This window comes from Monodelphis domestica, chromosome 4 (genome assembly GCF_027887165.1).
Source record: "Monodelphis domestica isolate mMonDom1 chromosome 4, mMonDom1.pri, whole genome shotgun sequence".
Classification (NCBI taxonomy): Eukaryota; Metazoa; Chordata; class Mammalia; order Didelphimorphia; family Didelphidae; genus Monodelphis; species Monodelphis domestica.
Genome location: NC_077230.1, coordinates 430988596 through 431011846, shown reverse-complemented (window position 1 = coordinate 431011846; position 23251 = coordinate 430988596). Strand labels below are relative to the sequence as shown.

Here is a 23251-nt window from a genome sequence, read left to right as displayed (position 1 = left end):
CAGCAGGGGTGTCCGTCCCCGACACGATGCTGGGACTCTTCCTCTCCAAAGGAGGAGGCGAATGGAAGTACCTGGAGCAGACAACGAGGAAACATGGCTGCCGCTCTTCCTCGTCGATAGGATGGCCAATCAAAGAAGCCAAAGAAGCGACGGCAAAACGAATTGAAAGAATTGGAAACTTGAGCAGTTTTACATGTAATTGGAGAACAAGGAAACCACTGAAGAAAAAAGCAGTGGCGTGCCAGACCTTTCTGGGAGTAAACGGGATCAGCAATAGAATTGCCCTTGTCTAGAGCTGTCTATTATAGGTTAAATGATGCAAGATGTTTCCCCTTGCAAAATGTCCTGAGCACAGGAGCTTCTGTTACTAAATGGCCTTCCCCATTGGCCCTGCCACCTGCAGCTGTGGACCTGGTAGAAGGACCCACGGGTGCTAGCTGAGGTGAACTCTAGTCCACTTCCCCAGGGCTGAGGGCTTCAGAGGGAACAGTGTGTCCCCGATCAGGAGGAAGTGGTTGTCCTTCTGCTCTTGCTACATCTTCTTTGCAAAGGCTGCTTAATGATGATCACTAGTGAGCCATAGCCACTATTCATCCCAGTAATTAGGAAATGGTTCTGGACAGCCATAGCCCAAGATAGATGTTTGTAGCCCCCATCGCATTCGGTGGTGTCACAATGACCAGAACGAATTTCTTCTCTGTGGCAGTCTTGAATCAGCATGCCAGGTAAACTGAGTCATTCATCTCCGCGTCGTTGTTCTTCACCTGAGGTCCATGCTTAGATCTTCCTGCAGAAGGGCCTCAGCAATTCAGATTGTTGACCTTTACCATTTTCTCCCAATTATCTCAATTGTTGTTGATGACCCTTCTCTTCTCTCTGGGCACAGGAAGTTGAGCAGAGCGCAGGAGAAGGGTGGAGGAATGGCAGAGAGACAGATCCAGGAGAGAGCAGTCCCCCAGCTGAGAGAGACCAGCATGGAGAAGCCCAGCAACCGCGTGCTTCTAAAGGGGATCTTTTTATCACCCACTTTCTATAATGTGGAGGCAATCAAAAGGATGCAGGATGAATTTGAAGTCCGGAACCAAGACGTCATTATAGTGACCTATCCCAAGTCAGGTAAGGAGCAGGATTGGGAGTCTAGAAGGGATGAGCTTTCTGGGGTCTGTCCACAATGCAGGCTTCCGAACTTGGAGACAGAAGGACTTTAGAGACCCGTAGCTGCGCCTCCTCATTGCAGAGCCAACATTCTTCACCTCTTGTGGCCGGCACACTAATAATCAAAGTAAGATTTGTAGATAACTGACAGAAGTGCTGAATTTCAGGAACTGATTAGTAAGGACAAAGATGGGGTTTCCACCCCCCCATAGGTCCCAGGACAAGAACCCCAAGTGGGCTCTGGAAGAAGAAACTCGCTAGAAGTTAAAAAGGTACAAAAACTCAGAGTGAACATGAAATCCAGATGCTCTGGTCTTTCCATTATGTCCTCAGTCCTCTGTGCAAGAGGGTTTGGGACACCCCAGTGGGCCCAGGCTGGATTTGTGTTCCTGTTCCTGGGAAACAGTGAGCTACATCAAAGGGCAAGGATTAGAGCATTGAGCTTCAGAGCAATGATAGGTGTGTCACAGGGACCGGTAAAGGACAAGACTGAAGACAAGGAGTGCGGAAGGGGCAGGACAATTTTCCAAGTGAGGCCATCTTTAATCTAATGATGATTCCATTTTCCCTTCCGTTTCCACTCTCCCAACAAAACCCTGAGGTGCATACTGCAAGTATTTCCCCCTGCCTCCCTTTAGAAATGAGGTGACTCTGGCCCAGGGGAGCTGAAGGGATTTGAAGCCTGAAGCACGATTCTAATCCAGGGTGACTGTCTCCAGAATACACTGTTGCCTCATCATTTCTACTTCCATCCCCTCTCCCTTCCTCATCCCCATTGTGGTCCTCTCCCTCTTCCTCCTACCCTTTCCCCTTCTTCCCCACTTCTGATGGTGTGTGGAGTATCAATGGAGTGAGCAGAGAATCACAGAATCTCCATAAGAAGTAACATGGGCATCATCCAAGACAGTCCCCATATGAGCAGGCATCTCTGAAAACACCCAATATCCCCAAGAACAAGTCTTCTGGCCAGAGCTGTACTTTGTCCATGGGGACTTATGGGGAAGCCACGATTTCTAAAAGTGGCTGCTCACCTGTGGAAGAGTTGGCATTGTTAGCCTCAACTAACTCAACCTTCCCATCTCTGGGCTTCCTCAGACATGATCTGCTTCAGAAGCTGCCTCACTAATCACTCCCTGACTCACTGGAGGCTGATGTAGAGTTGACTCAGAGTACACCTCTCAAGGGAGCTCTAGGGTGGAAGGGGACGGCCTTTTGCTTCTCATAGAAAATGAAGGAACAAAGAAAAGCGCTCCGAATAAGTCATCAGTAATGAGCCATAACACACGCAGAGTCTTCCAAATACAATCCCTTTGGGAGGGGAATACCACAGGGTCACACATCATTCAAATACCTCATCAGAACAGTGATGCAAAAGGGTAGGCATGGGAATGCCATCCATGAGAAGATGGAGACTGGATCCTGCTGGGAGCTTTAGGCCACGGCATCTTGACAAGGTCACTCATGGTAACCAAGAGGTCACAAAGTGACTCTTTGGCAAGATAGAATTGCCCACTCAGCTCCCTCTGCATGACTTCTCTCATCAACATCCCTTACTAATGAAATTGATATGATTCTTGTTCTCTCCCTAGACTCAGAAGGAATAATATAAGAGCAAATACTTGCACTCTATTTCCCCAAAATATCACCAAAAGATCAGACTCCAAAATCCAAACCCCAAAAGACTATCATGGGTTAACTTTGGCTCTGGAACATCATTCCCAGCAAGCTAAACACAAGTCAAGCCCAGAATCTCCCCACTCCCTCTGCATTGAAACTTTTTCTCCTAAAGCCAGTACATAAATCAATCATAAAGGTCCATATAAAATGTACAGGTACTCCAAGCTTTACCCTGCCTCAGTGACTCCATTTCACTAACCAGAAACTCCCTACAAACCCTGAGAAATGATCAGCCTAATAATTAATCTGAATCGTGTTCTCAATGCCTCTGTGATGTCTCAACCTCAATTTTAGGATTGTTGGACTGTCCTTAGAATTTCTGATTGATTATTTCTTTTTATTAAAAGTAATAAGTAATTTTCCTTGATTGTAAACTAAGACTCCTCACAGGTTAATGAGAGAATTAAGTCACCTGTAAGGAAATAATTTATCTTGTGTGGAATCTATATTCATTCTGTCAAAAATCATTAGTTGCAATACAAAAATATAGAATGATCTCAGAATGTTAATCAAGTGATTTTTCAGAAGTTAATGTATCACTTTCCCAGTTATCTTTACTCAAACATGTGTGCTGAAAATTGAATCCGAGTGCCAAGAAAATGGGCATGAGAATAAACACCAAGCCCGGGCATGGGGGAGCAGCCACCAGATGGAAAACTTGCCCCTGGCTGATACATATGCAGAGCTGTCTTCCATTTTTTATTTTTGCCTGCCTCCTGCCAACTCTCTGCCACGTGCCAAGAACCCCTGGAGCCACAAGTGGGGCTGGACCCACGTCCGTGGCACTATAGGCAGGGATCCCATACGGATTTCTTCCAACTCTGACCACAGTACAGTAAGGAATCCTTACCCTGCTTGTGTTCCCTCTGCCTCTTGGTTTCTCTGGCTTCCTGCAAAGCTGACCTCAAATCCCACCTTCTCCAAGAGGCCTTCCCTAGTAGCCCAATCCCTCAGTGCCTTCCTCTCTGAGATTTCCATCCACACACACACACATCATTCTAATGGCCCTTCTATAAACGGACATAATTACATGTTGCCTCTCACCTTAGACTGTGAGTTCCATGAGGGAAGAAACTCTATTTTTGCCTTTCTTTGTAGCTCCTCTATTCAGCACAGTGTCCAGCATCCAGGAAGTTCTCAATAAATAAAGTTTACCAAATAATTGTATACTCTTTGGTGTGGCCATCCAACTATCCAAGGAAACGTGAGCTTCACATCAGGGAGAACTTCTTGACAAGTAGCACTGTCCCAAGGAGAGTTGGGACACCTTCTCTTGCTCTCACCCTAGAAGTCTTTCATTGGTCTGAACTGATATGGACGGGACTGATACTTCTGAGTTCTCTCTTGCCTCTGAGGGATGGTGATTTTGTAAATGAACTATTCCTCTGCCCCTTTTATTCCATGCAGGAACCCACTGGATGATAGATATCATCAGCCTGATCTACTCAAAAGGGGACCCCACTTGGGTCAAATCTGTCCCTTTCTGGAAACGTTCCCCCTGGATAGAAATGGAATATGGCATGGAAATGGTGAAGAATAAGGAAGACCCACGACTCTTCACTTCCCATCTCCCTATCCATCTCTTCCCTAAGGCTTATTTTACCAGCAAGGCCAAGGTGAGTTCAGGTGGTCCTCGATTAACAGGGAAAGAAACAGTTATCTAGAAGTTGGAGGGAGAATGGATGCAGAGAGGCCGTAAATGTATTCCTGGTCGAAATTCCATAGGACTGGTGGGAAATCAGAAGGCAGACACAGGAATCTCTCTGCTCTCCACCTTCGACATATTGCCCTAAGAATCTACCTAGGGGTTCCCCCTGCCCATGCCAATGCTCACTCCAACATCTAGTGATCTTTGGACTCTATCACAAAGGCCTAGAAGGACATGGGATTAAGGAGAAGAAGAAAAAAGAAAGAATGGAATGGAAGTAGGAAACTCACTTGGAGGACTTTGGACATAGGCTAGGGATCAACTTGGAGAAAGGCATATTTTTGTAGGAATTGAGGAAACTGTGTAGGAGAATGAGTAGCTCTAGGGAGAGAACCAGGAGAGTAAGAATAGCTCTTCTTCCAGTATCTGAAGGGCCATCATGTGCAGAAAGAGTCAGGTTTATTCTGCCTAACTCCAGAGGAGAGCCAGGAGCAGTGGGGTCAAGTTACATAGTGTACAATTGAGGCTAAAAGTGAAGAACTGCTTCCTAACAATTGAAGTTGTCACAGAATGGAGCTAGCTTTCTCAGGAGGTAGTAGAGTCTTGATCCCTGGAGGTCTTCAGGCAGACCCCTGGAGGCCATTTGTTGGGATCTAATAGGGAGTATTCTTTTTTTCTGAAAATGCTCATTTGTATTCACACCCCAGTGATAGATAATCGTGTTAATATGATGACCAAGTTTTTTTTCAGATCTCTACATCATGGTAACATGAAAAAATCTATCCACAAGGGGGCAGCTGTATAGCTCAATGGATGGAGAGCCAAGCATAGAGATGAGAGGTCCTAGGTTCAAATATGGCCTAAGACACTTCCCAGCTGTGTGACCCTGGGCAAGTCACTTGACCCCCATTGCCTAGCCCTGACCACTCTTCTGCCTTGGACCCAATACACAGTATTGATTCCAATAGGGAAGGGAAGGGTTTAAAAGAAAAAAATCTATCCACAAGCAGATAGTTAAGAACATTAGATATGGTCTTCCTGGAAATTCTCAACCATCTACTAATCTTCTCCAATCAAATGCCCAAATATATTATGTCTTCTGGGTAGTCCAGGTCACTTCATTTCTATGACCAAAGAATGAAGTGGGTTCAAATCTGGCCTTAGACATAGACAGGCGAGTGACTCACCCTCAAATACCTAGAGCTTATAGCACTTCTGCTTTAGAACTGATTCCTTTTTTTTCTTTTTTTTAACATTATTTTATTTGGTCGTTTTCATACATTATTCACTGGAAACAAAGATCATTTTCTTTTCCTCCCCTCCCCCCCCCCCGCCTTTCCCTCTCCCATAGCCGACGCATGATTCCACTGGTTATCACATGTGTTCTTGACTCGAACCCATTTCCCTGTTGTTGGAATTTGCATTATAGTGTTCATTTAGAGTCTCTCCTCAGTCTTATCTCCTCCAACCCTGTAGTCAAGCAGTTGCTTTTCATCAGTGTTTTTACTCCCACAGTTTATCCTCTGCTTGTGGATGCTGTTTTTTAGACCCCTGCAGATTGTTCAGGGACATTGCATTGACACTAATGAAGATGTCCATCACCTTCGATTGTACCACAATGTATCAGTCTCTGTGTATAATGATTTCCTGGTTCTGCTCCTCTCGCTCTGCATCACTTCCTGGAGGTCGTTCCAGTCTCCATGGAATTCCTCCACTTTATTATTCCTTTGAGCACAATAGTATTCCATCACCAACATATACCACAATTTGTTCAGCCATTCCCCAATTGAAGGGCATCCCCTCATTTTCCAATTTTTTGCCACCATAAAGAGCGCAGCTATGAATATTCTTGTACAAGTCTTTTTCCTTATTATCTCTTTGGGGTACAGACCCAGCAGTGCTATGGCTGGATCAAAGGGCAGGCAGTCTTTTATCGCCCTTTGGGCATAGTTCCAAATTGCCCTCCAGAATGCTTGGATCAGTTCACAACTCCACCAGCAATGCATTAATGTCCAACTTTGCCACATCCCCTCCAGCATTCATTACTTTCCATAGCTGTCATGTTAGCCAATCTGCTAGGTGTGAGGTGATACCTCAGAGTTGTTTTGATTTGCATCTCTCTGATTATAAGAGATGTAGAGCACTTTTTCATGTGCTTATTAATAGTTTTGATTTCTTTGGCTGCGAACTGCCTATGCATGTCCCTTGCCCATTTGTCAATTGGAGAATGGCTTGATTTTTTGTACAATTGATTTAGTTCTTTATAAATTTGAGTAATTAAACCTTTGTCAGAGGTTTTTATGAAGATTGTTTCCCAATTTGTTGCTACCCTTCTGATTTTGGTTACATTGGTTTTGTTTGTACAAAAACTTTTAATTTGATGTAATCCAGATTATTTATTTTGCATTTTGTTACTCTTTCTAATTCTTGCTTGGTTTTGAAGTATTTCCCTTCCCAAAGGTCTGACATGTATACTATTCTGTGTTCGCCTAATTTTCTTATAGTTTCCTTCTTTATGTTCATGTCATTCACACATTTTGAATTTATCTTGGTGTAGGGTGTGAGGTGTTGATCTAAGCCTAATCTTTCCCACACTGTCCTCCAATTTTCCCAGCAGTTTTTATGAAATAGTGGATTTTTGTCCCAAAATCTGGGATCTTTGGGTTTGTCATATACTGTCTTGCTGAGGTCGCTTGCCCCCAGTCTATTCCACTGATCCTCCTTTCTGTCTCTTAGCCAGTACCAAATTGTTTTGATGACCGCTGCTTTGTAATATAGTCTGAGATCTGGGACTGCAAGACCTCCTTCCTTTGTATTTTTTTTTCATTATTTCCCTGGATATCCTTGATCTTTTGTTCTTCCAAATGAACTTTGTTATGGTTTTTTCTAAATCAGTAAAAAACATTTTTGGAAGTTCCATGGGTATGGCACTAAATAGATAGATGAGTTTGGGTAGGATGGTCATTTTTATTATATTGGCTCGTCCTACCCATGAGCAGTTAATGTTCTTCCAATTGTTCAAGTCTAGTTTTAGTTGTGTGGAAAGTGTTTTGTAGTTGTGTTCATATAGATCCTGTGTTTGTCTCGGGAGATAGATTCCTAGGTATTTTATTTTGTCTAGGGTAATTTTGAATGGGATTTCTCTTTCTAGTTCTTGCTGCTGAGCTGTGTTGGAATTATATAGAAATGCTGATGACTTATGTGGGTTTATTTTGTATCCTGCAACTTTGCTAAAGTTGTTGATTATTTCGATTAGCTTTTTGGTTGAATCTCTAGGATTCTTTAAGTAGACCATCATGTCATCTGCAAAGAGCGATAATTTGGTCTCCTCCTTGCCTATTTTGATGCCTTCAATTTCTTTTTCTTCTCTAATTGCTACTGCTAGTGTTTCTAATACAATGTCAAATAATAGAGGTGATAATGGGCATCCTTGTTTCACTCCTGATCTTATTGGGAATGCATCTTGTTTATCCCCATTGCAGATGATATTAGCTGATGGTTTTAGATATATACTGTTTATTATTTTTAGGAATGACCCTTCTATTCCTATGCTTTCTAGTGTTTTTAGTAGGAATGGGTGTTGTATTTTATCAAAGGCTTTTTCTGCATCTATTGAGATAATCATGTGGTTCTTGTTGGTTTGCTTGTTGATGTGGTCAATTATGTGGATAGTTTTCCTAATGTTGAACCAGCCCTGTATCCCTGGTATAAATCCTACTTGATCATGGTGGATGATCCTTCTGATCACTTGCTGGAGTCTTTTTGCTAGTATCCTATTTAAGATTTTTGCATCTATATTCATTAGGGAGATTGGTCTGTAGTTTTCTTTCTCTGTTTTTGGCCTGCCTGGTTTTGGAATCAGTACCATGCTTGTGTCATAAAAGGAGTTTGGTAGAACTCCCTCTTTGCTTATTATGTCAAATAGTTTGTATAGTATTGGGATTAACTGTTCTCTGAATGTTTGATAGAATTCACTGGTGAATCCATCAGGACCTGGGGATTTTTTCTTAGGAAGTTCTTTGATGGCCTGTTGGATTTCTTTTTCTGATATGGGATTATTTAAGAAAACTATTTCTTCTTCTGTTAGTCTAGGCAATTTATATTTTTGTAAATATTCATCCATATCACCATATCACCTAGGTTGGTATATTTATTGCCATATAGTTGGGCAAAGTAGTTTTTAATGATTGCATTAATTTCCTCTTCATTGGAGGTGAGATCCCCCTTTTCGTCCTTGATGCTGTTAATTTGCCTTTCTTCTTTCCTTTTTTTAGTTAGATTAACCAGTACTTTGTCTATTTTGTCTGTTTTTTCAAAGTACCAGCTTCTAGTCTTGTTTATTAGCTTAATAATTCTGTTACTTTCTATTTTATTAATTTCTCCCTTAATTTTTAGGATCTCTAGTATGGTTTTCTTCTGGGGGTTTTTAATTTGTTCATTCTCAAGCTTTTTGATTTGCATTTCCAATTCCTTGGTCTCTGTCCTCCCTAATTTGTTAATATATGCACTCAGGGATATGAATTTTCCTCTAAGTACTGCCTTGGCTGCATCCCATAAGGTTTGAAAGGATGTTTCGCCGTTGTCATTTTCTTCAACAAAATTGTTAATTGTTTCTATGATTTCTTCTCTAACTATCCGATTTTGGAGTATCATGTTATTTAATTTCCAATTAATTTTTTATTTGGGTCTCCATGTACCCTTGCCAATCAATATTTTAATTGCCTTGTGATCTGAAAAGGCTGCAGTTAATATTTCTGCTTTTCTGCATTTGAGTGCCATGTTTCTATGACTCAGTGTATGATCTATTTTTGTGAATGTGCCATGTGGTGCTGAAAAGAAGGTGTATTCTTTTTTGTCCCTATTTATTTTTCTCCATATGTCTATTAACTCTAATTTTTCTAAGATTTCATTCACCTCTTTTACCTCTTTCTTGTTTAATTTTTGGTTTGATTTATCTAAATTTGATAGTGGTTGGTTCAAGTCTCCCACTAATATGGTTTTACTGTCTATTTCCTCCTTCAATTCTCCTAGTTTCTCCATTAAAAATTTGGATGCTATACCATTTGGTGCATACATGTTGATTAGTGATATTTCCTCATTGTCTATACTCCCTTTTAGCAGAATATATTTACCTTCCCTATCCCTTTTGATCAGGTCTATTTGTGCTTTGGCTTTGTCAGATATCTTGATTGCAACTCCTGCCTTCTTTCTATCAGTTGAGGCCCAAAAGGTCTTACTCCAACCTTTAATTCTAACCTTGTGAGTGTCAACCTGTCTCACATGTGTTTCTTGAAGACAACATATGGTAGGGTTTGGGGTTCTAATCCAATCTGCTATTTGTCTACATTTTATGGGTGAGTTCATCCCATTCACGTTCAAAGTTATGATTGTTATTTGTGGATTCGCTGGCATTTTGATATCTTCCCCTAGTTCTGACCTTTCTTCTTTAGCTTTCTCCTTTTGAACCAGTGATTTACTTTAGGTCAGTCCCCCTAGTCCCCTCCCTTGAGATGCTTCCCTTTCTAGCCCCTCCCTTTTTATGCTCCCTTCCCCTCCCCCCTCTCCTTCCCTCCCTTTTTGTACTCCCTCTCCCCTCCCCCTCCTTAATTTTCCTTTCTTTCTTGCCCTAATGGATAAGATAGAATTCAGGATCCCACTGGATCTAGATGTTCTTCCCTCTCAGATTTGATTTCACTGAGAGTAAGGTTTAAGTACTTCCACTTCACGCTCTCTTCCTCTCCTTCTCATATGAGAGTTCTTCCCCTCCCCTTCCCATGTGTATCTTCATATGGGAAAGATTATTCTATTGATTCCCCCCCTATTTCTTGAAGTTAATCTTAGTATTATCACGGTTCCCCCCTCCCTTTTCCTTTCTTTGCCCCCACTTTCCCCAAATCTTCTTAATGCCCCAATCTTTCCCTATGCATGTTTCTTCTAACTACTCTTATGATGATACAATTTATGAGAGTTACACAAAACATTTTCCCCACATATTAATATATATAATTTGATGTAAATGTAGTCCTTATAGAAGAGAGTTTGACTTAAAGAAAAAGATAAGATTTATCTCCTTTTCCCTTTCTTTCATATTTACCTTTTCGTGTTTCTCTTGCTTTCTGTGCTTGGATATCGAACTTTCCACAGAGCTCTGGTCTTTTCTTAGCAAATGCTTGGAAATCTTCTATTTTGTTGAATGCCCATACTTTCCCCTGGAAGTATATAGTCAGTTTTGCTGGGTAGTTGATTCTTGGTTGGAGACCCAGCTCTCTTGCCTTTCTAAATATCGTGTTCCATGCTTTGTGGTCTCTTAGTGTGTTAGCCACTAAGTCGTGTGTGATCCTTATGGGAGCCCCCTTATATCTGAAGCTCTTCTTCTTGGCTTCTTGTAGGATTTTCTCCTTTACTTGGAAGCTCTTGAATTTGGCAATTACATTCCTAGAGGTTGTCTTTTGGGGATTTAGTATAGAAGGTGTTCTATGAATCCTTTCTATTTCTATTTTGCCCCCTTGCTCCAGAACGTGAGGGCAATTTTCTTTTATAATCTCCTGTAGAATAATATCGAGTTTGTTGTTTATCTCTGGTTTTTCTGGGAGACCGATAATTCGGAGATTTTCTCTTCTCCCTCTGTTTTCCAGATCTGTGACCTTCTCAGTGAGATATTTTATGTTTTCTTCTAATTCATTAATTTTTGGGGTTTGCTTTATTGATTCTTGCTGTTTTATCATCTCGCTTTCTTCGAGGTGCTTAATTCTGGTTGTTAGGGACTGGTTTTGCTTTTCAGTCTTGTCTGCCCTTCTATTGGATGCTTCGAGTTCTTTTTCCAATTGAGCATTCTTATCTGTCAGACAGCTGATCTCTTTCTCCCATTTTTCTTTCCAGGTTTCCATCTTTTGGATAAGTTCCAGTTTGAGATCTTCCAGAGCTTGTTGATAGTTTCCATTTTGGGAGGCGTGTTCTGATTTTTTTTTTGGATTTCCTCCTCATTCTCCTCCTTTCCTTGGGTACTTCCACCATAAAAGTTTTCAATAGTCACTTTTTCCCCTTTCTTCCTGGAGGCTTGATTTTGGGCCATGTGAGCCATCCCTTTGGTGGTTTTATTCCCCTTTCCTTTTTGGTCTGGGATCCGGGTTATATGGGTGGTTTTTCTGTGAATTTAGGTTGCTTCAGACTAGTTCTTCCCAGCCTCCAAGGTTTCTTTGGAGGTAGGGCAGTGTTGGTGTAATGATGGATGGGACACAGCTTTTGCATTCAACCCACAGCACAGGTTTCACAGGATAAACTGCTCCACTCTGGTTGTGGCCTGGCTTTATTTTATACCCTCATGTTCACACATCTACTTGGCACACAGTTTCATTCTCAACATACATGTTTCCATAGAATCTAACAACAAACAGGAAGCCTAGGGAGATAGTCAATGAAACATTGTTGCTAAGGGCATGATCAGAGGGTAGAATCGACATGACCCAGATGTAGGTTTGGGAATTCAGAGCACAGATTTGCCAGAAGTTTTTTTGCTTAGAAAATAGGGTCCTATCTAAGTGGGTATATAAGAATCCTTAGGGTTTAATTTTGTAAGTGGGCTCTCCTGGTAATATCCTGGAGGGACAGAATGGGACATCTGTATTAACCCTGCAAGCGTGTTGCTCTCATCTATTTTTCCTGGGGCTAAGTAAGAATAATAATCATGGCAATTCCAATAATAAGAGGATATTAATAATGAAAGTCACTTAGGGGGGTTTCAGTGGGTTTTTCCATCCTTCCTGGGGGCTGCTTTGCAGTCCTTGGTTTCCACCTGGACCATGTCAAACAGCTTGGTCTTTGATGGCTCCCAGCATTTTTGTACAAGTCCTTCCCCCTTTTTAAATTATCTCTTTGGGATACAGACCAGTAGTAGCATTATAGGATCAAAAGGTCTGCACAGTTTTATGGCCCTTTGGGCACAATTCCAAATTACCCTTCAGAATATTTGGATCAGTTCAATGCATCAGTATCCCAGTTTTGCCACATCCTCTCCAACATTTACCATTTTATTGCCATATTGACCAATCTGCTAAGTATGAGGTGGTAACTCAGCATTGTTTTTATTTACATTTCCCTACTAGTGATTTAGAAGATTTTTTCATATGACTGTTGGTGGCTTTGCTTTCTTCATTTGAAAATTGCTTGTTTTTATACTTTGTCAAATGGGGAATGGCTTGTATTCTTATAAATTTGAATGAGTTCTATGTAAATTTGAGGAATTAGACCTTAGTAGGAGAAATTTGTTGTAAAAACTTTCCCCTAGTTTGTTGTTTCTCTTCTAATCTTAGTTATGTTCGTTTTGTTTGTACAAAAGCCTTTTAATGAAAAAAAATCAAAATTATTCATTTTATATTGTATAATACTCTCTATCTCTTATTTAGTCATAAATTCTTCCCTTCTCCAAAAATCTGCAAGGTAAATTATTCTGTGTTCCTCTAATTTAATTATCGTATGACTCTTTATATTAAATCATGTATTCATTTTAACTTATTTTTATAAGGTATGAGATGCTGGTCTAAACCTAGCTATGCCATTTTCCAATTTTCCCAACAGTTTTTGTTAAAGGAGAGTTCACTTTCTGAAAGCTAGGATCTTTGGGCCTATCAAACATGAGGTTGCTAAGGTCCTTTACCCCTGTGCCTTGTGTATGTAATCTACTCAACTGATTTCCCATTCTATACCGTAGCTAGTACCATATTGTTGAACACTGCTTCATAGTACAGTGTGAGATCTGGCACTGCTAGTCCCCCTTGCTTTGCATTTTTTTATTCTTCACTCAATATTCCTGACCTTTTGTCCTTCCAGATGAATTTTGTTATTATTTTCTCTAGTTCTATAAAATAATGATTTGGTAGTTTGATTAGGATGGCACTGAAAGCATAAATTGATTTAGGTGGAATTGTCATTTTATTATATTGTATTCTATCACATTAGCTTGGCCTACTCATGAGCAATTCATATTTTGCAATTCTTTAAATCTGACTACATCTGTATAAAAAGTATTCTGTAATTGTGTTCACATAATTCCCGTGTTTGTCTTAGCAAGTATATTCCCAAATGTTTTATTTTGCTAGAGTGATTTTAAAAGGAATTTCTCTTTCTATCACTCGCTGCACCTTGTTGGTGATATATAAAATGCTGATGACTTACGTGGGTTTAGTTTGTATTCCGCAAATTACCTAAAGTCGTTATTTCAAATAGTTTTTTAGTTGATTCTCTTGGATTCTCTAAGAACGCCATCATGGCATGTGCAAAGAGCCATAGTTTAGTTTCCTTGTTCCTACTTTAACTCCTTCCATTTCTTTTTCTTTCCTTATTGCTAAACTAGCATTTTGATACTATATTAATAATGGGGGTGATAATGGGCATCGTTGGCCAACTCCTGATCCTGTTGGGGAGGCCTCTAACTTATCCCCACTGCAGATGGCCCTTGCTGAAGGTTTTAGCTAGATCATTTTAAGGAACGACCCTCCTATGCCTTCTAGTGTTTTCAGTAGGAATGGGTGTTGTATTTTGTCAAAGGCCCTTTCGCATCTATTGAGATAGTCATGTGATTTCTGTTGGTTTGCTTATTGATATGGTGAGTTATGTGGGTGCTTTTCCTAATATTAAAGCAGGTCAAAATCCACCTGGTGACAGTGAATCGTCCTTGCGAGTCTCCTTCCTAATGCCGTATGTAAAACTTTTGCATCCATATTCATTAATGAAATTGGCTTATAGTTTTCTTTCTCTGTGTTTGCACTTCCTGGCTTAAGAAACAGCGCTATATCCGTTTCATAAAAATAATTTGGCGGGACTCCTTCATTCTGTCAAATCGTTTCTACAGTGATTGATTGTTCTGAAAATGTTTGAGAGAATTCACTTGTAAATCCATCTCGCCCGAGAATTCTTTCTTAGGGAATTGACTGATGGCTTGTTCAATTTCTTTTTCTGAGATGGAACTATTGAGGTAATCTCTTTCCTCTCTTTTACTAATCTGAGCACCGAGTATCTTTGCAAATGTTCAGCCATGTCACTTAGATTGTCAGATTATTGGGATATAATTGGGCGAAAGAGCTCCTATTGATTCCTTTAATTTCCTGTTTATTGGTGGTGAATTAACCCTTTTCAGTTCTGATGCTGATTATTTGGTTTTCTTTTTCCTTCTTTTAAATCAAATTAACCAATGCCCTGTCTATTTGTTTCATAAAACCAACTCATAGTCTTATTTATTACTTAAATGGTTCTCTTACTTTCAATTTTATTATTTTCTCCTTTAATTTTTAGGATTTCCAACTTAGTCTTCAATTGCCTGTTCTTTTTCTATTTTTGTTAGTTGCACACTCAATTCATTGATCTCCATTTCCTCTATTTTATTGATGTCATCATTTGATTTGACATCAGACACTTCCCAGCTGTGTGACCCTGGGCAAGTCACTTGACCCCCATTGCCTAGCCCTTACCACTCTTCTGCCTTAGAACCAACACACAGTATTGATTCTACGATGCATGGTAAAGGTTTAAAAGAAAAAGAAATTAAATTATCCCTTAAGTATTTCTTTGACTATATGTCATTAATTTTTTTTTAAACCCTTACCTTCCATCTTGGAGTCAATACTGTGTATTGACTCCAAGGCAGAAGAGTGGTAAGGGCTAGGCAATGGGGGTCAAGTGACTTGCCCAGGGTCACACAGCTGGGAAGTGTCTGAGGCCAGATTTGAACCCAGGACCTCCCCTCTCTAGGGCTAGCTCTCAATCCACTGAGCTACCCAGCTGTCCCCAGTATGTCATTAATTTTGATCTTCCTCATTGTAATTCACATTAATAAAATTATTGATTGTTTCTATCATTTGTTCTTTGGACCACCCCCTTTTTAGTATTAGATTATTTAGCTTCCAATTAATTTTTTATTTCTCTAACCATGGAGATTTATTGATTATAATTTGTATTGCATTATGATCTGAAAAGAATGCATTTGTTATTTCTCCTTTTCTGCATTTAATTGTGTAGTTTTTATGCCCTAATACATGCTCAATTTTTTATGAGAGCCAGATACTACTCAAAAGCAGGTATATTCCCTTCTATTCCCATTCAGTTCTCTCCAGAGATCTATTAGTTCTAACTTTTCTAAGATTTCTTTCATTTCCCTTAATTCTTTCTGGTTTATGTGATTTACCTAGAGCTGAAAGGGGAAAGTTGGGTTCCTCCATTAGTATAGTTTTACCATCTATTTCCTCCTGAAGTTTGTTTAATTTCTCCTTTAAAAATTTAGAGGTTACACCATTTGATGGATATATGTTAGCTTAGTACTGGTACTTCTTCATTGTTTATAGGACCCTTTAGTAACATGCAATTTCTTTCCTTATCTCTTTAAAGCACATCTCTTTTTGCTTTAGCTTGGTCTGAGATCATGATTGTTATTCCTGCTTTGTTTGCACAATAAATTCTGCTCCAGTCCTTTACCTTTCCTGTGTCATCCTGCTTCAAATGTTTCTTGTAAACAACATATATTAGGATTCTGATTTTTAATCTGCTCCCATTTTATGGATGAGTTCAGCCCATTCACATTCATAGTTAGGATGGCCAACTGTGTATTCCCCTCCATCTTATTTTCACCTTTTGATCCTGCTCTTTTCCCTTTCCCTTCCCCCCATCTCATTAGTGTTTTGCTTTTTATCATCCTCTATACTTCACTCTCCCTCCTATTACTACCACCACTCTTGTCTTATTCCCCTCCTACTTCTGTATGGGATAAGAATGGATGCTTATCCTCCTCACCACTGTAATAGTTTTTCACACATTTTTAGGTGAGATAATTTACCTCATTTGATCTCTCCCTTCCCTTTTCTCTCAGGGCAATCCTCTTTTTCCCCCCTTGATTTTTTTTTTGCCTATCATCCTAATCATCTTACTCCCACACACTGTATGTATACTTCTAACTGCTCTACTACTGATAAACATTTTTAAGATTTACAAATATCCTCTTTCCCTGTAGGAATGCCTACAGTTTGACCTTGTTGAATTCTTTAAATTTTCTCTTTCTCATTTACCTTTTTAGGCTTCTCTTGGGTCTTCTGTTTGGACATCAAATTTTCCGTTTACCTCTGGTCTTTTCACCAGGAATGCTTGGAACTCTTCTCTTTTGTTGAATGACCATTTCCCCCCTCAGATTTTTGGATAGGTGAATCTGGGTTGTAAACTTAGATGTTTGATCTTTGGGAATATTATATTCCATGCCTAATGTGGAGACTGTTGATTGTTTCTTTGTGGATACTTGCAGTCTTTTCTCCTTGGCTTAGAAGCTTCCTGCTGGTTCTGCTCTCTTTTTACATGGGTAAACCAAACACTTTCTACCTACCTTTCAAGTTGTTCTCTGCATGGACATTGCTTCATACCATCTCCTTGTTGATTCATTCACTCCAGTATTCATTTTGTAGCAGTATTTTAAGATTGGTTGGAGAGGATTCTCATGGTGGTTTTGTGCTTTCCTTGCTTCTACTCCAGCTTATTGGCTCCACCTCCAGAACTGATTCTTACTATCAATTCTAATACAGGAGGACGGAATTAAAAAGAAAAACAAAGGCATAAATGTACAGCTAGTGAAAGCAGACTTAGCCTATTTCAAGTACTAGGTGGAAAAAATACTTTGGTCAATTCTTTGGAATTTATTTTTTCTAACCCAATATTTGTCCTAGCAAACTGTTTGAATAATTTTCACAGCAATAGTCTAATGGCTACATGATTCCACAAGAGCCACATGCTGTCACAACTGCCATGCTTCAGGGAATATTCTGTGCTCCACCCATCTGGTGGGAAGTCATGCTATTAAAACACTAGATAGAATAAGTTCATGTCTTGAACTGGTTTTTCAGTGTTGAAAACTTTTGTCCTTCTTAAACAAAAATTGTTTCCTTGATCCTATCTAGAGAGTACAAACACCTAAGTAACTAAGAGTTGCATACGGGCTATATCAATGTAGGTATCCCCCAGAAAAAATCCACACAGCTTTAGGGGTGATTATGTTCCAGTGAATCTTGCTTTTTCTCTAGGTGCTCTTCTAGATTATTTTCCTCATCAACTTCCTCTTCCCCTTCTTCATATCATTACCATCCTTCTCCTCCTCCTCCTCCTCCTCTTCCTTTCTTTTATAGGATACAGTATTGATCTTGAGATCTTCTATAGTCCTATGTAAAAAGTGATCATCCCTGAGGAACTCTGGGAGGAGAAAAAAATTGAAGTCAAATCTGTGAAAATTGTTTTCATCACAATTCAAACTGTCTCATGTCCCTTGTGTTTCTCTTGCTAGAAAATGATCTGAGGCTGTCCTGGCTCCCCCCAGCCCCCTTGGCCCCTCTAGTTTCACTGACCATGTTACCCAGGAGTGTTTTGTGATTTAGTGTACTTTCTCTTTCACCTGCCTTTGCTCCCAACATCTGCACTTTGTATGAAAATTTCATCAGTGGCTTCCTAGACCCTCTTCTTCTGGTTCTTGGGAGAATTATCCCCATTTCTTCTCTCTAGTCAATTGATCAATAGGCAGTTTTTAAGCAATCAGTCCATCCCTTGAAATGTTTCTCCTTGTCTTCAGGATTTTATTCTAGAGAATCCCCCTCCCCCCCCCCCCAGAGCAGACATCTTCTCTATTGGTTCCCACCTTCTTCTCCTAATTTCACACACTTTCCTTTTCTTTCATAGAAACAACTGGAAGGCAGAAGGGCAAGCAAGGGCTAAGCAAACAGGATGGAGTGATTTGCTCTGGGTCACATAGCTATGAAGTAGATGAAGCCAGATCTGAACCAGGTCCTCCCAACTCCAGGCCTCCCACCCTATCTATTGTGCCTGCTACATGCTTCCCCTAATCCTGTTCTGCACATGATTCATTTGAAAGCTATTTTCAATAGTTATAAGACTCTTTCCATATGAAGTCTTTTTCCCCTTAGCATCTTAAAATCCATACTGTCTATTGGTACCAACAGAGGTCACTGGTAAGGTTTAGGCAATGCAGATTAGAGTTGGCTAGAGACACACAGTAAGGAATGTTTGAGGCCAGATTTGAACCCAGTACTTCCTATTTCTAGACCTGGAACTTAATCTACTCAGTCCCCTAGCTGACACCACCATATAAATTCTTACCCAGATTTTATTCTCAGTCAAGATGCTGTAATTCCTTTATTTTAATTTTTCCCAATAAATGCTTATTCCATTCCCACATCCTTTTAGATTATTTCCTAAGAAAATGATTATATCTCATATCTAAAAGTGTCATTATTGTATATATTTTCTCCTTTGTTTAAATGGAAACACATTGGTAGGGGCTCATGAACAAAAGTGATAAGAGGGAGAATGTATTTCTTGACCAAACATCATCACTTCTATACCGAGAGAATCTTAAATATAACTCTAATTCTGAAGTGGGTTTTCTCCAAGAACCTAGACTTGCCAGTGTATGCTCAGGTGGAAATAAGGCAGCTATTCTAGAGAATAATTGAGTATCCATATACCTGTAGGGGAGGTATGAAATGCTACCAGTGTGAGTGGTCCACTACACCCAGCAATTACCCCCAAATCTGGGGGTGGAGTTAGTGGGGATTGTCTACTCAGTAGAAGTAGCTGGAGAGATCAGACAGCCAGTCAATAAACATTGATTAAGTACCCAATTCATGCCAGGCACTATGCTAATCCTTGACATACACAGGGTGGGTAGAGATAGCAGTTCCAAGGAGCAGATCCAATGTTCCCCCTTCTAGAGATGCTTTGTGAGTAAGTGAAATGGATCTGCTGACCTCCCACAGTTCCAATTTCTCTTTTAGGTGATTTACCTTGCCAGGGACCCAAAGGACGTCATTGTCTCTTTGTACCATTTCCAAAAGGAGATGCCATCTTTCCAGTCAGGCTTCACTTTTGAGCATGTCATTGAGAACTTCCAGCAGGGAAATGGTGAGTGGGGGGAAAGGTAGAACCACATGAGATTCTCCTTCCTTCTCCTCTTTCTCCTCTTCCTCCCCATTTCCTTGACATCTTAGCAAAACTCCATGTATTAGTGGTGCCCTTCCATATGTTGTGATGTCCGTTCCTCCCAGCAACCCAGGGACAGAGAGAGGGCAAGAATTCTCAACCTGGTATTAGATAAGGAGATGTGACCCAGAATGGGGAGTGCCATTCCCAAGTTTGCATGACTATGTAGCTGCCCATATTTGAGCCAGGTTTCCTTAATCTAATGCAAGTGTTCTTTCTGAGGAGCAGAATGTCAAGAGACCAACCTAGGGCCAGGATGGAAAAGCAGGTCACTCCCATTCTCCAGATTTTCCCCTGGTGATGATTTAACATCACCTCCTCCAGGGAGGCCAACCTGATGTGTCCCTCATGGTCGACCATCCTTGGTGAGATCCCTTGAGCAGAGGCCAGCATCTGGCCCAAGATTTTCCCTGTGACTTTGTCATTGCCTTTCTCCCAGGTAAGCTTTTAATGGGTGACATTTCTCTGTGTCTGGGAATGCTGACCTATCAGCAGACTGTAAGTCATAGGAGGGCAGACAATACTGTACTTCTCTGCCCTTGACCCTCATTCTAGACAGCATCCAGGGCAGAGGAAGCCCCTCTAAATCTATGAGACAGAAATGGGCAGGAATCCCATTTCTCCTTCCCAATTCCCTTCCAGTGTCCTTTGGGTCCTGGTTTGACCACATCAAAGGATGGCTGTCCAGGAAAGATCCAGAAAGGTTTTTGCTCTTAAATTATGAGAAACTTCACCAGGTAAGGTCCCTGTCTCTTTCCTTTCTCCCATCTTTCCAAAGAGTCTCCACTAAGGCTGATGGCTTCCCTTCGTCTCTCCACTAAGGCTAATGGCTTCCCTTAGTCAATCCCCTCCCATTTATCTTGTGTTTGGCTTATTTGTGCATAGTCCTTTGCATGGGGTGTCAATCAAAAATGTTTATCAAGCACCCACTTTGTGCAAGGTATTCTGCAAAGTGCTGGGGATCCCGAGAAAGACAAAAGGCAGTCTCTGCCTTCAAGGAGCTCACAATGTAATGGTGGAAAAAACATGTAACGACAATGTACAAATAAGACTGTGAGTGTGATAAATTGGAGCATTCAGGAGAGAAGGGCTGGAGTTGAGAGGAGCCAGGGAAGCTAGCTTGCTCTAGAAGGCAGTTGGAGATGCAAGATCAGAGGTCAACAGAGAGACTGAAGCAGGGAAAGTGACCTTGAAATCATTATCAAGAGATGCTATTCAATTATTGGGAATCGATTAAATGAATTTCTGAAGAGGAAGAAGAGAAGAAGGCTCAGAGGAGAACCTTAAGGACATGGATGATTGGAGGGCCTGATCTGGGAGAGGATCCAGCAAAGGGGACAGTAGGGTGACCCAAGGACCTCGGCAGGAGAAAATACCAAGAAAGAGAGAGTGATTCACAGTGTCTAGGGCTGAAGAGAGAGAGGTCGAGGAAAACACACATTGCCCCCTACATAAGGCTTCAATTCACATCCTTCTCACTCACACTCACTGCTGCAAAGCCATTTAAAGTGGGCTTTCTATGCACACAGGCCAGGAATAGAAACTTGCATCGTCTTCTCCTGGGACTTGATTTTTCAAATTCCATTCCAAAGGATCACTCATTCTCTGTGGCAGGAAGAAAGAAGGAAGAAGGTGGCAGCAGGATTTGGAGGTCTCCTTGGTCCCTCCCTGTAGGTCATTGCTATAATCCCATGCACTCCAAGTGATGGTTCTCTTCTTTGTTTAGTCTCTGGCACATCCCCATCATCACACAGAGTAAAGCTTCAGTGTAGGAATTCAGGCTTAGTGTTCCTGACAAACCCCATCATATTTACAAAATGATCCCAGGTCCATCTTTTGGTTTTGCTCCTCCCTCCTCCCCTGCCCCCTTCTGCCACTCCAACTCCTCTTCCTCCTGTTCTCCATCCTTTCTCTGTCCCCCTCAGAGCTTCCCTTTGGGGGATCTTCTTTCTTGCTCCTTATAAAGCCCATTTCTGCTTCTCTTCCTCTCCAACTCATTATCCATCTGAGCTTCCTGCCCCTCTTTCAATTCTTAGCTGCTTCCTCCATCCTTTCTCTCTTCTTCCTTCTTCTATTTGGCCTCTTCCTGGTCCTTCTTTTCTCCCTCCATGACTTCTACTGCTCAGTATTCTGGAGTTTGGTGCTTTCCCTAGGATCTCAAGGCCAGTGTGGAGAAGATTTGCCATTTCCTGGGCAAGGAGCTGAGTGAGGAAGAAATCAGCTCAGTCCTCAAGAATGCCTCCTTCCCAGTCATGAAAAAACACATTCTGGAAAACAAGGAGCCCATGCCACTAGAAAATATGGAACCCTTCAAAGTGAAAATCATGAGAAAAGGTGAGGAGGTGTGGTCTCGGGCAATCGGGGGGTTCAATAGGTAGGTTGCCTCCACCTCACCCCCTGCCAGCTGAAATCTAGGCACCCTAGAATGGAATCTGAGAGAGTGTGAATCCCAAAGCAGCAGAAGAGAAAGAAAGCAGTCAAAGAAGTTGTTCCACGCCCACAACAGAAGCCCATGAAATGTCCCATTGGTAAATAGAATGCAGGAGCCTTGAGGAAAACCTTCCCCCAGTTTTTATGTGTCAGAGGAAAAAGGAGAGGACAGGGATAATGTCAGAAAGACCATCATCTGTCCTTCCTGAATGATGAATGTAGAAAGCAAGAGCTCACTGGCTAGAGGGGAAGGTGCTGCCCCATCAATGTCAGTCAGGAAAGGTCCACTCAGTTTTCTCTTCCTGGACCAAGCGAGGTGGTGGGGAGAATGGGATGCAAGGGGATGATCAGGAAAGAACTGTCCCCAGAACCGGTTGCCCTCTTTCCTCTTATGGCAGGTATCTGTGGAGACTGGAAAAACCACTTCACAGTGACCCAAGCGGATGTATTCAATAAGCTGTACCAAGAGAAGATGGAGGAGCTGGGCACAGACCTGTTCCCATGGGACCAGTGCTGAGCTGGACTGTGGCATCTCTAGTCTTCTCTAATTCACCCATATATGATCTGCAGATGGAGCTAATTCTGCCTCTCTTCCCTATCCCTGTTCCTCTACTTGTCTTATTCTATACTGGACACAAAGAAATGTAGCGTTAGAGACTCTGGGCATTCATGCTTCTTCCCAGAGGAAAGCTCCTGTGTGTACCCAGTCGCGAGTTTGCTAACTCTCCCTTTGAAAGATGAGCTTGGATGCTATCCAAATGGAATCGTCCCTTTAATGCTATGATTTTCAGGACTGTAAACATCAAGGAATGCCGAACGTTGTAGACTTTTTCTTCCTAATGGTAGAAGAGTGATTGTAACCATTTTCCAATAAATGAATGCTAAGAGATTATGCCATCTTGAGCTGTGCTTGCTTGTAACAATTACAATTAAATTATGAGGTTGCTAGTAGCTTTATTACATCTAAGTAGAGGTTGTGATGAGAGGGAAATGTAGGAAAGAGGGAGAGAGTTGCCGAGCCTACCACCCTATGTGCTATTCTGATGGACTCCAAGCTACACCAGCAGGGGTCCAATCTCCAACCAGAAGTCTGAGAAAGTCCCTTCAGCAAGAGACACAAACTCCGGACTCTGAATCCGAATGCCAATATCAGTCAGAATGTCCCCCAGAGCCGTGATCTTGTCTTTACAGCAGTTTTCTCCACCCACTAGCTCTCCCACTTTACATCTTCAAGAACCAATCATAGTTCCTTAATTTGTCTGGCACCACTCAGGGGGGGAAGTGCTTGTGGGTTCAATTTCCTGTCTTGTTGATTTCAACTTCCTT

At 41.2% G+C, this 23251-nt stretch overlaps 1 protein-coding gene across 1 annotated transcript; it reads left to right on the top strand.

Annotated features, from left to right (window-relative positions):
* The first annotated feature begins 974 nt into the window (after window positions 1-974).
* Window positions 975-22655, top strand: LOC100018596 (sulfotransferase 2A1-like). Its single transcript, XM_056826245.1, has 6 exons — window positions 975-1116; window positions 4240-4448; window positions 19291-19417; window positions 20051-20232; window positions 21649-21829; window positions 22324-22655. Exons 1-6 carry the CDS (start codon window positions 975-977, stop codon window positions 22440-22442), a joined length of 960 nt encoding a protein of 319 aa, XP_056682223.1. The 3' UTR covers window positions 22443-22655.
* Window positions 22656-23251: the final 596 nt, after the last annotated feature.

Bases quoted from the DNA above. Each gene is read 5' to 3' on its own strand.
- LOC100018596 (XM_056826245.1), top strand. From the start codon at position 975: ATGGAGAAGCCCAGCAACCGCGTGCTTCTAAAGGGGATCTTTTTATCA. The intron at 4,449-19,290 runs GTGAGTTCAGGT...TTTCTCTTTTAG, and splicing joins ATTTTACCAGCAAGGCCAAG to GTGATTTACCTTGCCAGGGA. The intron at 21,830-22,323 runs GTGAGGAGGTGT...CTCTTATGGCAG, and splicing joins AGTGAAAATCATGAGAAAAG to GTATCTGTGGAGACTGGAAA.